The sequence below is a fragment of the Colobus angolensis genome, unplaced genomic scaffold, assembly GCF_000951035.1.
Source record: "Colobus angolensis palliatus isolate OR3802 unplaced genomic scaffold, Cang.pa_1.0 Scaffold110, whole genome shotgun sequence".
NCBI lineage: Eukaryota > Metazoa > Chordata > Mammalia > Primates > Cercopithecidae > Colobus > Colobus angolensis.
The window spans coordinates 2,191,881-2,207,147 of record NW_012112031.1 but is presented as its reverse complement, the minus strand read 5'-3'; the positions used below and the strand labels follow the sequence as shown (position 1 = coordinate 2,207,147).

The following is a 15,267-nucleotide window of genomic DNA, read 5'->3' as shown; positions in this document are numbered from 1 at the left end:
TATAAGCATGAGCCACCATGCCTGGCCAAAAATAAATACCTTAATATCCATCTGGTTGATGATCCAAAGCAACACTGAAAATGCCTAAGTAGTTTCCTTTAGGAAGAAAACAGTATTCAGACTCATGTTTGAAGCAGCTTTTTCCTCTGACTGCCCTTGAAGAATGTGCATACCGTTGGTTTGAAGTGTGTACCTTCTTTTTGAGAAGCAAGAACAGTTTTAAACTGCTCACTCGGTTTCTGCGATTCGTTCATAACCTTTCTTCACTTTCTCATCGCCTTCACTTTGTGCTGCTTGCCGTGGAATTTACTGATCCAATGATTCATTGCCTTGATGATGAAGTTCTCTTGCTTTAGTCCTTGTTCTTTAGACAGTTCTGTCTTCAGTGAACTTTTCCTTTTTGTTTTTCCTTTTGGTTGCCCCTGGCAGTTTCTTGTTCAAGCCTGGTGAGGAGCCACTACTGGGCATCTCCACTAGCTTAGGCCAGGCAGCAGAAGATGAGAACAAGGGGCTCCAGCATCTGGACAGGGTCGTCAGCTACTGTTAATTGAGAAAGTATCCCCCAAGTGACTGAGTAACCCTTTTCTGTGTAAAAGTTTCTGGAATGCTGTGTCAGATCTGTTTCGATTTTATTTGGGTTTACTTTTTTTGTTGTGTTTACATGTTTAGAGCTTTTTATTTTGAAATAATTATAGATTCACAGGAAGTTGTTTTAAAAATGTACAGAGGGGTCTTATGCACGCTTCACCCCTCCTTCCCCATTTTTCGTGTCTTTCATAACTTTAGTGTATTATCAACATCCTGAAATTGACATTGGTATCCACTGACTTTAATCGGATTTCACAAGTTATCTTGCACTTGTGTGTGTGTGGTTCTGTGCAGTTTTATCACACATGTAGCTTCATGTAAGTAACTATTACCATAATCAAGATGCAGAACTTTCCCAACACTCAAAGCTCCTTCCTTCTCTATGCTTTAGAACCATCCCTACCCCCTTTCAGCCCCTAATCCTAACCTCTGGCAACCACTAATCTGTTTTCCATCTCTATAAATATATTATTGCAAGAATATTACATAAATGGGATTGTACAGTATATAACCTTTTGCAGTTGGCTTTTCACTAAGCATAATTTCCTGGAACCTGTTCAGCTTACTGCACGTATCAGCTGTTCATTCCTTCGTATTGCTAAGTAGTATTCCCTGGTACGGATATTCCACAGTTGTTTAACCATTCACCTGTGGAAAGACATTTGGGTTGTTTCTAGAGTGGGGCTATTATGAATAAAGCTGCTGTGAACATTTACATACCGGTTTTTTCCAAACGTAAGTTTTCATTTCTTCAGGATAAAGCCCCAGAGTTCAACTGCTGGATCATATCATAAGTGCATTTTTAGTTTTAGAAGAAACTGCCAAACTATTTTCCAGAGCAGCTATACCATTTTACATTCCGTCAGCAATGTACGTGTGATCCGATTTCCCAGCATCCTTACCCATATTTGGAGGTGGTACTGTTTTTTATTTTAGCCATTCTGATAGATATGTAGTGAGATCTCATTGTAGTTTTATTTTCCATTTCCTTAATGGCTAATTATATTGAACATCTTTGCTTGTGCTTATTTTCTATTTGTATATCCTCTTTGATGAAATATCTGTTTATGTCTTTTTACCCATTTTCTAAATGTATTGTTTCCTTACTGTTAAGTTTTGAGAGGTTTTTTTTTGTTTTTTGGTTTGTGTTTATTTTTCTTTATGTGTTGTTTTTTTGAGACAGGGTCTCTGTCACCCAGACTGGAGTGCAGCAGCACTGTCACGGGTCACTGCAGCCTTGACCTCCCAGGCTCAAGTGATCCTCCCACTTCTGCCTCCCAAGTAGCTGGGACTACAGGGGAATGTTACCACATCCAGCTAATTAAAATTATTTGTTTAGAGACACAGTCTTGCTATGTTGCCAGGGCTGGTCTCAAACTCCTGGGCTCAAGCAATTCTCCCACCTTGGCCTCCCAACATGCTGGAATTACAGGTGTGAGCCACCACGCCTGGCTGGGTTTTAAGAGTTTTGTATGTAATCTGGATACTAGTTCTTTGGCAGATACGTGGTTTGCAAATAGATTTTCCTAGCCTATCATTTGCCTTTTCATTTTCTTACAGGGTCTTTTGCAGTGCAAAAGTTTTTAATTTTTATGAAATCCAGTATATCAGTTTTTCCTTTTATGGATTGTACTTTTGGCAGTAAGTCTTAGAACTCTTAGTCCTAGGTCCTGAAGATTTTCTTCCATTTTTTTCTAAGAGTTTTATGGTCCTATGTTTTATATATAAGCCTTTGATCTATTATGAGATAATTTTTGTGTAAGTGTGAAAGTTAGGTCAAGGTTTTGTTTTCTTTTTTTTTTTTGGCATACGGATGTCTAATTGCTTCAGTACCATTTGTTGAAAAGCTCTTCCTCCTTTTAATTTTATTTTAGTAGAGGTGGGGTCTTGCTATGTTGTTTACATTAGTCTCCTGATCTCAAGCAGTCCTGCCTTGGTCTCCCCGATTGCTGAGATTATAGGCATGAACCACCATGCCCAGCCCCTTTCTTCGTTAACTTAATATCAGGAAGAAGGATTTCTCCCACTTTATTCTTTTTCAAAATTGTTTGAATTGTTCTACAACCTTTGCTTTTCCAGATAAGCTTTAGAGTGAGCTTGTTTTATCTACATAAAACATTCCTAAGATTTTGATAGCTATTGCATTAAACCTATAGATCTATTATCTACATAAAACCTTCCTGAGATTTTGATAGCAATTGCATTAAACAATTAACTGACATCTCTACAATGCTGAGTTTTTCAGTTCAGGAACATGGTAGCTCTCCCCAGTTTTTCGGTTGTCTTTTATTTTCTGGGTTTTGTTTTTTGAGACAGAGTCTTGTTCTGTCACCCAGGCTGAAGTGCAGTGACGCACTCTTGGCTCACTGCCACCTCCGCCTCCTGGATTCAAGTGATTCGCCTGCTCCTGCCTCAGCCTCCTGAGTAGCTGGGATTACAGGCACACGCCACCATGCCCGGCTAATTTTTTTTTTTTTTTTTTTGTATTTTTAGTAGAGATGGGGTTTCACCATGTTGGCCAGGCTGGTCTCAAACTCCTGACCTCAGGTCATCTGCCCGCCTCAGCTTCCTGAAGTACTGGGTTTACAGTCATGAGCCACTGTGCCCGGCTTTGTCTTTGATTTTCATCAGCATTTTCAGATTTTTAGTGTAGCGTTTCCGTACGTTCTGTTAGACTTCTACCTGAGTATTTCATTTTCTTTGTTACTGTTGTAAATGATGTCGTGTTTTTCGTTTTGGCTTTCCACAGCGTCATCATCTCTGAGCTCCTTATGCAGCACTGTGGTTGGAGTAGTCTGAGCTTTTCATGGTCATAGCAAAGGAGAGAGGAACAGTGGGAGTGTGAAGCTTGAGTCACAGGCGTTTGAAAATCAGATATGCAAACAACGTGGGCATGAGGGCAGACAGAACTGGATTCAGATCCCAGCTCTGGCGCTCTGGAGCCTTGTTTTGGGCAGCTTGTGTAGCCTCTCTGAGCCTGTTTCCTCAAATGTCAAAAAGGAGAATAATAGTTAGGCAATCCTTTTGTAAAACTTTGAGCTAATATATATAAATATCCTTTGCCCAACATAGGTCTCAAAATGTCTTAGTTATTATGTCTGGCCACAGTGGAATCATGTCATTCATAGTTAGATCCACAAGTGAGAGAGGCACGTGTGCCTCCTGTTACGAGCAGCAAACGCTTCTTGAACCTCTTTATGTTGCTGATTTCCAAGGATGTGAAGTCTTGACATAGCTCTTGCCCTCAAGGGGCTTAGAATTCTGTTGAGGAAGTCTACTCTGTGAATAAAAATGCCAGGACAAGGTATTGCTTGTTAAGTTCCAAACAGGTGGGCAGACAGTGTGAGTGCATCAAAGAGCCTTCTCTGGGTTTTGTTTGCCCTTTTGTACCCTGTCCATTGAGGTGGCTTCTGGATGTTGTTGATGAGAGAATGTGTGGAGGTGGGAGAGGGTGTGTACAGATTTAGGGGAAGGGTGTCATTTGGGAATACGTAATTAATTTTTATACCTTCCCCAGTAAACCATCGACCCTTTTTATGATGTCATGAGGGATTCCTTAATTTTGCAGCTGCTTCCTGATTACGTCAGAGAGGAGCCTCTCACCCCACAGCCTGGAGCTGTACTCATACAAGAATTGGAAACAAATGAAGTGCCGAATATCTAATGGCTTCCACAGGGAGCGCCAGTTCAGACTTCCCAGGCCTTCTCTTGCTAGGTCTTCCTCAAGTATTTCTGACCCCCTGAAGTGTCTTTGTTCTGGAAAGACAGGACTTGGCCCGGAGCCAAGAGGGAGGGAGCCTGGGGACTCCTTGACACATACCTCCCTCCCTCCAGGTGTTTTGCAGTCCTGAATTTCTGCCCCCTTTCTCGGATCTTGTTTGGTGAGTTGTTATTCTTCTTGAGTTTTCAGGATCCTCTGGAACCTGCTGAGAATATCCGTGAGTCTTTGACCTGCTCCAGCAGTCTTCACCCCTTCCTACCCGCCTCAACAGCATTATCTCCAGCCTCTTTTGATTTTTTTTTTCTTTCTTTTGGTAGAGACAGCGTCTTACTCTGTTGCCCAGGGTGGTCTTCAAATACTGGGCTCTCAGACAGTTCTCCCGCCTCAGCATCCCAAAGTGCTGGGATTACAGGCATGAGCCACCATGCCTGGCCTCTTTTGATTTTCTTTCTGTAGTAATTTTCATATCTATGCACTCCTTTTCATTCCCTCTTCTACCTTTATTATAAGAAAGATGTTACGCTTACTTGGCATTATAAACTTTATGAAGTGCTTTACATGTAATTTATCTTGCTTCAAACAGGTTCATGCTCTCTTAGCTTCCCAGCTGGTCTCCCTCATTGTTAGCTTTTTCCAGCTACCCTAATTAGTCCTAAATGCTTTAGCTAGATGAATCTTTATCAAATATTCACTCATTGCTTCATTCAAGAACCTTGAGTGAGTGCTCCCTCACTGTTGAGTCAGGTTTATGTTCCCTCTTCTGACATTGCAGGCCCTATACTTTGTGGTTCCAGGCAGAGCACAGCACACACAGTACTTTCATGCCTTGAGTAGTACATGTGGTCCCCCCTGCATCCACCAACTCCATCATTGTTCGTCTCTTCCAGCCCAGCTTAGAAGTGGTCTCTTCTGGCTGAGCATGGTGGCTCATGCCTGTAATCCCAGCACTTTGGGAGACTGAGGCAGGTGGATCACTTGAGGCCAAGAGTTCGAGACCAGCCTGGCCAACATGGTGAAACTGTGTGTGCCTGTAATTCCAGCTACTTGGGAGGCTGAGGTGGGAGAATTGCTTGAACCCAGGAGGCAGAGGTTGCAGTGAGCCACAATTGCACCACTTGCACTCCAGTCTGGATGACAAAGTGAGAATCTGTCTCAAAAACAAAGGTCTCCTCCCTGAAACCTTCTCTGTTACATACTAGCTGAAATGATTTCCTTTCCCTCTGGTGACAGAAACATCTTACTTCCATCTTCCTTATGATATGTAGTACATTGTCTTGAATTATAGTTACTTGAGTATGTATGTATGCTACCTGTCTTCCTTATTAGATTATCATCTTCTTGCAGGCAGGATCCTACTTTCCTTTATATCCTCCACAATTGGGCACTCACGTGTTTTCGGAATTAATGGGAGAAGTCATTTAGTTAGGAGATTGGGATTTCCTTTGCCCCCACGTCTCCCTACTTTCAGAAGAGCTTTGGAAGAAAATCCAAAGAGAACGCTGACAGGGAGGGCTCCTAGGAAGGAAGTTGCCTTCCACCTTCTTCTCTCTTGTCTTGGTGCGCTAGGCCGTTCTTGCATTGCTCTAAACAAGTACCTAAGACCGTATAATTTATAAAGTAAAGCGGTTTCACTGGCTTATGGTTCTGCAGGTTGTACAGGAAGCATTTCGGCTTCTAGCGAGGCCTAAGGAAGCCTACAACTATGGCAGAAGGCGAAAGGGGAGCAGGCACTTTACATAGCGAAAGCTGGAGCAAAGACTAGGGCAGTGCCACCTACTTTTCAAAGACCAGATCTCTCAAGATTTCAGTCACTACCACAAAGACAGCACCCAAGTCCTGAGGGATGCACCCCACCATCCAGACACCTCCCACCAGGCCCCATCTCCGACACTGGGGGTTACAATTCGACATGAGATTTGGTTGGGGACAAATATTCACACCATGTCACTTGACTGTATCAGTTTAGGGAAATGTTATGACTTGCTTTACACTCAGTCGCCTCTGTTTTGCCATTGTGCATGAATAATTTGCTTGGGTGTATTAGTGTCTGATTCTGCTGACTCATTCGTTCTTCTCCTCAGGGAATGACGTGATGAAAAGACATCTCTGCTTTTGCTCTGATATTTTGTTCTTGTCTGGTTCCTATGCAGCGACTGCTTCCTCTACCTCCTCTTCAGCTAGCAGCTGCCACAGGGAACTCTGTGGCTCAAGCAGCAGCAGTTGAAAGATGCTCTCACTGCCCACTTCCTGTAGACAAGGAGGTTTTGGTGGGCTGCTCAGGAACTGTGCCAGCCTTGTGTCTGACTGGTAACTGACTCATGAGAAAAGCAGCCTTATGTCCGAAAGATAAGGGCCAACAAATTGCCTCCAGGTGGTGTTAGTTTGGAGGTGACTGACCATTCATTTCCTTTCTTTGGGAGGAGACAGTGGGGAGGGAATTGGTGAATAAGTGGTCTTGCCTGCGTTTTTCTCCAGCTCTTAGTGAAGCATCTAGGCAGATAGTTGGTTTTCTGTGCTAGAATGACTCATGGACCCCAGTGCTCTCAGAATGCCTTCTGCTGCTGTCAGAGCATTAGACTTACGTGTCATCCATTCTGCGTCTTCTCTTCATTACTCTTCTTATGCTCCTGCCAGGAAGCTGGCTGTGTGCACTAGGGGAAGTATGATAGTTCCATCGCTGCCAGATTTTTCTGTGACCAACCAAACTCCATGCCACTGGTACTGGTTTCCTTCAAATCTCTCCCTGACGAAAACACTAGAATTGATCAGAAGCGGTGGTTCTGAGCCACCATCCCTTGGCTTGGCTTAGAGGGCCCAGGCAGGTGGGCCTGCCTCCCATCCCCTGCTCTTCCCTCTCCACCCCTCCTGCCTCGCTCCCATTTCCTGCAGGAGGATGCCTTGCCATCCTGGAGCTGTCAGGCACAGCTTTGCTTTGGCAGCACCGTTGCACACATACTGGTGGGAGAGGGGACATGTTTATCACTTTTCCTGGAGATTATCTGTTTAAGCACTTCTCTGACAGTTACAATAACAAGGGCAGTGTGTTGTGTTTCCCAGCAGAAGGACACTTGCTGTTGAAAGATGTATAGCACTAATTAGAAATACATAACATCCGGCCACATGGCAGCCTTCTCCCGGCCGCTCCATTTCCTGATTTCATGCAACTTTGACGACAGTTGGTTTATGTTTTCCATGAATATATTCTCAGAAAAATGAGAAAGTCTCTCCGTTACATAGGAGCAAGAAGAATATTTCTGTCTGAGCAGGTATTTGGCCGTAGGAATAATAGGAGCTGTGGTCACCTGCCCACATGTGGGAAGGGGCAGAACCAAGTTCAGACCTCAGGTGACTTTCTTAGTAAGAAATATTTCCGTCTGACTTCCTTAGCCAAAACCCTTACCCGAAACCCTTGAGCAACTCTCTGCTTTTGGAAAGAAGGGGAAAGGCTGTTTCACAGTGTTAATGAGTTCCTCAGCTCCTGTCATGCTCCTGCTACCTGACACAAAGCCAGAGGAACCCAGGCGAATACCAAGGCAAACAATGCGTTTTCCTCCCCCACCCCACATCACTTGTTGGCTTGGCCCAGCCCAACCCTAGGGATATATATGGGCATTCATCAGACTAGGGCCAGTTTCCTAGGTCTAGCCCCAAAGTGGGTGGACTCTGGGAATCTAGATGCTGTTTTCCTACCCACTGTGTAACGGTGAATGTTTTCAGGGAGTGGTGTCTTGTGGTTTCTAGCCTATGGAAGCCTGCGTGAGGCCAAGAGCAGCCCGTGAAGATGCTATGCACTTAGTGCATGTCTCACTTGAGGCGCTGGATCCAGGTTGCCGTGGTTACTTGGATAAATAACAAATTTTCTTTACCCTATTGAAAGATTGCAGAGAGCATGTTTTATTTGTAGCCGTGTGCTCCATCATACCTAGTACACAGTCTGGCACATTCTACCTGCTCACTATATGCTTGAGGTACCACTGAGCCATGGAGAAGGGCAGGCCTTCCAGGAGATGCTCCAGGTAACATGGCCAGACAGAGGTCTGACCCCCTCGATCGTTTGTGAAATCTCCACCTGCTTGATTACGGCAGAACAGTTACTGGTTAACACGCCGCATCAGATGGACCAGACACATAAGCAGGCAGTGTTATTTCAAGCCTTTCTTTAGGAGGGGATTAGGGGATGGGGAGTCGAGGTGACATAACCATCACCAAGGACAGAGCGGTCATGAAGCAGCTTGCCTTCTAGCTGCTGCCTGGGAGGTAGCTGAGCACTTTCAGACCTACACCGAAGAGACTCCAGCCGTTGCTACCTTGCCTGGTGTCCAGACCTTATTGCAGGAGCCTTTAGAAAAGGAGCCAACCTGGAGTCCACAAAGACTGCAGATCCCATTGTTCTTAAGCAGTCCATTCTCCCCTCTGAGCCCTAGCCCCCCATCTTGAACTCGGAGAGACAGTCTAGCCTGAGATTGCCATTTGTCATAAATCTAGAATTCGGCCGGGCGCAGTGACTCAAGCCTGTAATCCCAGCACTTTGGGAGGCCGAGATGGGCGGATCACGAGGTCAGGAGATCGAGACCATCCTGGCTAACATGGTGAAACCCCATCTCTACTTTAAAAAACTACAAAAAACTAGCTGGGCGAGGTGGCGGGCGCCTGTAGTCCCAGCTACTCGGGAGGCTGAGGCAGGGGAATGGCGTGAACCTGGGAGGCGGAGCTTGCAGCGAGCCGAGATCGCGCCACTGCACTCCAGCCTGGGCGACAGGGCGAGACTCCGTCTCAAAAAAATAATAAATCTAGAACAAGGCTCGGTGAAAGAAATCTCCCCTGTCTTATCTCTGCCCAAGCTCATGAGAGTGTCTTATTGTGGCCTGTGCTTCACAAAATGCCAGTCTCTTGGAGCCAGGACACCCCACTTCATCCCTTCTAGCCTTCTGAGCGCAGGTAACTTCTGCTCAGTTGATGAGGGGGCACTAATGTTTATTCAGTGTCGGTTGCCAGGATGTGGCCTCCACTTGTCCTCTCCCAGCTCCCTCTGTTCTGGACTTACTCCCTTCTTCCCAGCTCTGTTGCTAGTTAGAGGCAGGATGTTGTCTGGGCGTGGCAATGGCCTGGACTGAGCTGGGCGGTGCTGACAGTGCTGCTGCCTATGGGGAGGGTGAAGGGGAGAAGTTGCTAACTTTTCTTGACAACTTACATATCTTCCCCTTTCCTGCTTTCCATCCTCCCTCTTCTTGGCTCTTGGATACTTGTTTTCTTTCTAACAGAGGTTTAGGGCCTTAACAGGACGGGAATGATGAGACTGGTCTATTCTACTCACATGGATTGTTACCACTTCCTTAACTGCCTGCCACAGTTGAGTTGGAAAGTCAGAGGGTGACATCTGGGACCAGTGGGCATCTGCAAGGATGGTGGGAAAGCCACAATCAGAGAATGACTACCCTGATGCTATTTGTTTGTTGGGCCCTTCTGAGCAGCAGTCTGTTCCTTCTTACGCCCAGTACTTTCAGAAGTGATTTGGGGCTGGCTTTGTGTACTCCAGTCATACTTGCTTCTGGGGCAAAGATGGTAAGGAATCACTGTGGTTGGGTAATGTCTCTTGGAGTAACAGCTTCAATGAGGCCCCATTGACAAGACTGGTGAGCTGATGAGAGGGCTCCCCTTGGCTATTGAGGTTAAAATACAGGCAGGGACAGAGATCAGACATTTAGCTGATTATCCTTTTAACACTTGGAGATTCTGAGAGTTCTCCTGTAATAGAGAGGGAATTAATAGATTAGCTGCTGCCAGAGCCAGTGAGCCTGGCCCCTGAGTCTGTCTCCTGTGGGTATGTGGAGTCTCCTTGGAGGCTGTGTGGTCGACTGCTGCCTTCTGTGTGTCACCAGCTCCTCTCGAGTTCAGATGACGTGGCTTTCGGAGAAGGCCACTGGTGAAGAGTAGGTACAGGCAGGCTTTTGGGAGTATGTCACATAGCTGCCACCAAAGAGTAATTTCTGCCCACCAACAAGATGGCTCCTTTCGGTGACCGGGAGCCAGAAGGAAGTTAGTTAGCCAGGCTGAAAAAGTAACGGAAAGAGGGTACTGGGATTGGGAGCCAGATTTATTTTTTAATGCTAGGGGAAGGAATTTGTGAAAACAAAAGCCAACACTGATTAAGTGCTTATTATGTGCCAAGCACTGTTCTGCATAAAGTTAACTCATTCCATGAAAGTAGATTATTTGTGTCATGTGTGTTTTCTTAGGAGGAGGGACATGGAGAAGGTAAGGATGGGACTAAAGTTTGGTGATTCAAGAAGATCATTTTTAAATGTGTATTTTTCTAGTCTTAATTGATGACTATGCTCCTGTTAGTTATACACTAGAGAGACTGAGTTACTTAAATCTGAGTTCTTGTTATGATAGCTTTACATTATCAGCAGGTAGCTAAAGGCAGAGACCATGCAGCTCCAGCTCAGACTGCCCTTCTTGAGGTAACTGTTCCTGGGAAAGTGATGTAGAATTGACAGAGGTGACCCTTATCATCTTATTGAACACATACCGTATTGCAGACCTCGTGGTAAGTGCTTCACATGAGTCTGTACTTGGCCTTATGACCACTCTGAGAGGGGAATATTACTAGCCCTAGTCTTCAGTGAGGAAAAGGAAGCTGGGTAACACGGCCAGTGATGTGCATCTTGTAAGGCAGGGAAAAGTAGCCCTTGTCCCCCTGGGGTGCTGAGAGTTTCATTTGCTTCTCCTCAGACTGCTTCTCAGAAGAGTGCCGCTCTGTGATCCAGGAACAAGCTGCAGCTCTGGGCTTGGCCATGTTTTCTCTACTGGTCCGGCGCTGCACCTACTTACTTAAGGAGTCCGCTAAAGGTAAGCAGGAGGGGTCCCCAGCCTGGCGGGCTTTCCAGTTGCCGGACCTCGTTAGACCTCACAGGGCCTTGCTGCTTTCTCAGTGTCTTCTCCCTGTAGTCTCCTTCTTCCTTTTACCTACATGCCCCTCTTCCTTTTGCCTGCCTAACTAGTCCCATTTCCTTTTACAGTCTGATTGCCTAGTCTAAGGCCCTCTTCTCCTTTTTGTAGACTCTTTCCTCCCTTTTTTCTTCTTTAGTAGTTAGAATTTTCACTGTACCTATAAGCTGCTGCATGCTCCTGCATCTTCAGGAAACCAGAAAAGTTAGTTTCCATAATCGATGTTGTGTTTTCCCCTTTATCTTTGTGTGGTACCTGGTGAGTTCTGTAACCACTGTGGACCGGCCATCATGGGAGACTCACTTGACCAGATAGAGCAGGTGCTATTTTTAGCCCTTAGGTTGAGACAGCATCCCATATCCTTTAAGGCTGCCCTTAGAAGTCTAAGCCTGATTGCCGTAGCAGTAGAAGATAGGGCTGAAGGTTACACCTTTCTTTTCAACTCCTAGATCAATATTAGTGACTTACTCAGACCCCACTGTCACCCCATGCCACACTAACCTTGTGAATGCCTCCAGCTTCGGAGGCTGCTTTTTTTTTTAGAGACAGAAGGGCAACTTTTTATTTTGAAATAACTTCAGATTTACAGAACAGTAGCAAGAATAGTGCAGACAACTCATATACCCACCACCCAGATTCCCCAGTTAACATTTTACCATGTGGCCTTACGTTCGTCTTCCCATACGCACATACTTAAGGTTATTATTTTTCTTCTGAACCATTTGACTTTAAATTAGAGTTGCTGGCCCTTTACCCCCCAAATACTTGACTCTGTATTCCTAATAATAAGGATATTCTCTTAATGACAATTATCAAAATCGGAAGTCAGCATTGATAAAATACTATTATTGCATTCACAGACCTTATTTAGTTTGTACCAATTGCCCTAATTTCTTTATAGCAAAGGGAAAACAAAGTTTTTTTTCTTCTCTGGGATCCAGTGCAGGAGCACACATTGCACTTAGATGTCATCGTGTCTCTTTGGTGTCCTTTAATTTGGGATGGTTTTTCGTTCTTTTTTTGTCCTACATGTCCTTGTCTTTTTTTTTTTTGAGACAGAGTCTCGCTCTGTCGCCCAGGCTGGAGTGCAGTGGCATGATCTCGGCTCACTGCAAGCTCCACCTCCCGAGTTCACACCATTCTCCTGCCTCAGCCTCCTGAGTAGCTGGGACTACAGGCACCCGCCACTGCGCCTGGCTAATTTTTTATATTTTTAGTAGAGACGGGGTTTCACCGTGTTAGCCAGTATGGTCTGAATCTCCTGACCTCGTGATCCACCCGCCTCGGCCTCCCAAAGTGCTGGGATTACAGGCATGAGCCACCGCACCTGGCTTTCCTTGTCATTTTTGAAGAATGTAAATCATTTGTACAGTGTCCTACAGTTGGTTAGTCTTATTCAGGTCATGCAGTTTTGGCAAGAACTCTGGTGCCATCTTGGAACTGTGCTGAAGGAAGGCTGGAAGGGTGGGTAGAGGCCAGAGGAGAGGCTTCAGCCAAGCCACAGGTGAAGCAGAAGCAATGGCGTCCAGGGGCAGACCCCGTACACTGGTTCTCTGTTTGTCCTACTTTTCAGAATCCTCTTAGGTGCTGGCGCTTATCCTCGCTTCCGGGCCCATCTTTCCTGTGGACTTGGTCTCCCTTCCCTAAGAACTTGCTGCCGTCCCAGCACCCCAGGCCTCACTCGGGGGCTACAGCAGACATAGGCCCAGTTCTCCCCCTTTGCCTCTGCAGCTCAGCTGTCCTCTCCTGAGGACCAGGAAGACCAAGATGACATCAAGGTGTCTTCCTTTGTCCCGGACCTGAAGGAGCTGCTCCCTAGTGTCAAAGTCTGGTCAGATTGGATGCTCGGCTACCCAGACACCTGGAATCCTCCTCCCACATCCCTGGATCTGCCCTCACAGTGAGTTGACCTGCCCATTGCTTTAGTACCACTGGCCTGGGCCTGCCCGTATTCCTACATCTCCCCTCTTCATCCTGCTCTGTTTCTTTCTGCCCACAGCTTGCTTGCTTCTCTGTTTCTTCTTTACTTGAACTGTTTTTGAACATCTTCCCTGTCCTCTGATGTTTTAGATTATTTTTTCCTGTTCTCCAGGCTTCTTCCCTCTCCTCTCACACTCACTCTTTCCTCTCACTCTCCATGTTGTTATTTATTCTTGCTCTCCCTCCCTCATCCTCACTCCATATTGTGTATACTCACCATCTCTGCAGCTGTCTCTGGAGTCTGGATTTGTGTGGATATGTATAAGACTTTGTTTCTTTCTCTTACTAGCTTTTCTGTGCATCTTGCTTTTTTTTTGAGACAGGGTCTCACTTTGTCACCCAGACTGGATGCAGTGGCACAATCTCAGCTCACTGCAACCTCCACCTCCCAGCTCATGTGATCCTCCTGCTTCGGCCTCCTGAGTAGCTGGGACCACAGGTGCTAAACCACCACGCCTGGCTCATTTTTTGTAATTTTTGGTAGAGAAAAATATGTATTTTTTGCCATGTTGCCCAGGCTGGTCTTAAACTCTTGAGCTCAGGTGATCCACCTGCCTCGGCCTCCCAGAGTGCTGGGATGACAGGCATGACCCACCACACCCGGCCTTCTCTGCATCTTTAAGGCTCTCTCACTGCTACTTATGCTGCCTTCTGCACTTTGTCTCCTGGCATGGCAGCATGTGGGGAGGCTGAGTGCAGGCACATTTCTCTTCCATTCACTCATATCCTGTCTTCTCACCATGCCCCTGCCCTCACCCCTGTCTTCTCACCATGCCCCTGCTGTCGCCCCGTCTTCTCATCATGCCCCTGCCTTCGTCCCGTCTTCTCACCATGCCCCTGCCCTCGTCTCCGTCTTCTCATCATGCCCCTGCCCTCATCTCCATCTTCTCACTATGCCCCTTCCTGCGCCCCCTGTCTTCTCACCATGCCCCTGCCCTCGCCCCTGTCTTCTCACCATGCCCCTGCCCTCGTCCCCTGTCTTCTCACCATGCCCCTGCCCTCGTCCCATCTTCTCACCATGCCCCTGCCCTCACCCCCTGTCTTTGTGTGTCATTGTGGCATCTCTCAGAGCATTTGTGTATGGGACAGAGCATTTGTGTATTGGGGGCGGGGGGCAGGTGTTGGAGTCTATGTGTCTGCCTGGATATATTTACGTCGATCAGTTTATGTGTTTGTATGCGTTTTTCTTTTTTTTAGTTGTGGAGATAAATATATATAACATTTGCCATGTTAACCATTTTTTTTTTTTTTTTTTTTTTTGAGACGGAGTCTCGCGCTCTCGCCCAGTCTGGAATGCAGTGGCCGGACCTCAGCTCACTGCAAGCTCCGCCTCCCGGGTTTACGCCATTCTCCTGCCTCAGCCTCCCGAGTAGCTGGGACTACAGGCGTCCGCCACCTCGCCCGGCTAGTTTTTTTTATTTTTTAGTAGAGACGGGGTTTCACTGTGTTAGCCAGGATGGTCCCGATCTCCTGACCTCGTGATCCGCCCGTCTCGGCCTCCCAAAGTGCTGGGATTACAGGCTTGAGCCACCGCGCCCGGCCCCATGTTAACCATTTCTAAGTTCAGTGACATAAATTACATTTACAGAGTGTTGTGCAACCCTATATGGTTACTTCTTTTATCTTTGTCTATATCTGTGTCTGGGTTGTGTCCGACTCTGTGCTTGTCTAGGTCCATTTGTCTGTGTGTCTGTAAGTCTGTGTGTGTCTTAGTGTCTGTGTCTGAATGCAAAGTTCTGTGTGTCTGCCTCTGGGGGCCTGTCTAGGGGTCTTTTGGTGTGCCTATCCATGTCTGTCTGTGTTTATGTGTCCATGTGCATCCATCCAACTGTGGCCACGTGTGTTATCCGTTTGTGTTCATGTGGGATGTCTATATCTCTGTGTCTGTATTTGTGCCTATACCTGTTTGTGTCTGTATATCCTTGAGTATATATGTCTCTGTATGGGGTTCATGTGTCCCCATGGAGGTCTCTTTCTGTGTTTCCATGTCTCTGTGTCCACATCTATAGCTGTCTTTTTTTTTTTTT

At 46.2% G+C, this 15,267-nt stretch overlaps 1 protein-coding gene across 2 annotated transcripts in view; it reads left to right on the top strand.

Moving 5' to 3' along the window:
- The window catches only part of SMG6 (SMG6 nonsense mediated mRNA decay factor), a 262,067-nt gene that overhangs the window by 113,188 nt on the left and 133,612 nt on the right, over positions 1-15,267 (top strand). For both annotated transcript variants that reach the window (XM_011956067.1, XM_011956075.1), the window contains 2 exons: positions 11,045-11,161; positions 12,992-13,160. In XM_011956067.1, coding sequence (XP_011811457.1) covers positions 11,045-11,161; positions 12,992-13,160 — 286 coding nt within the window. The remainder of the gene's footprint in view (positions 1-11,044; positions 11,162-12,991; positions 13,161-15,267) is intronic.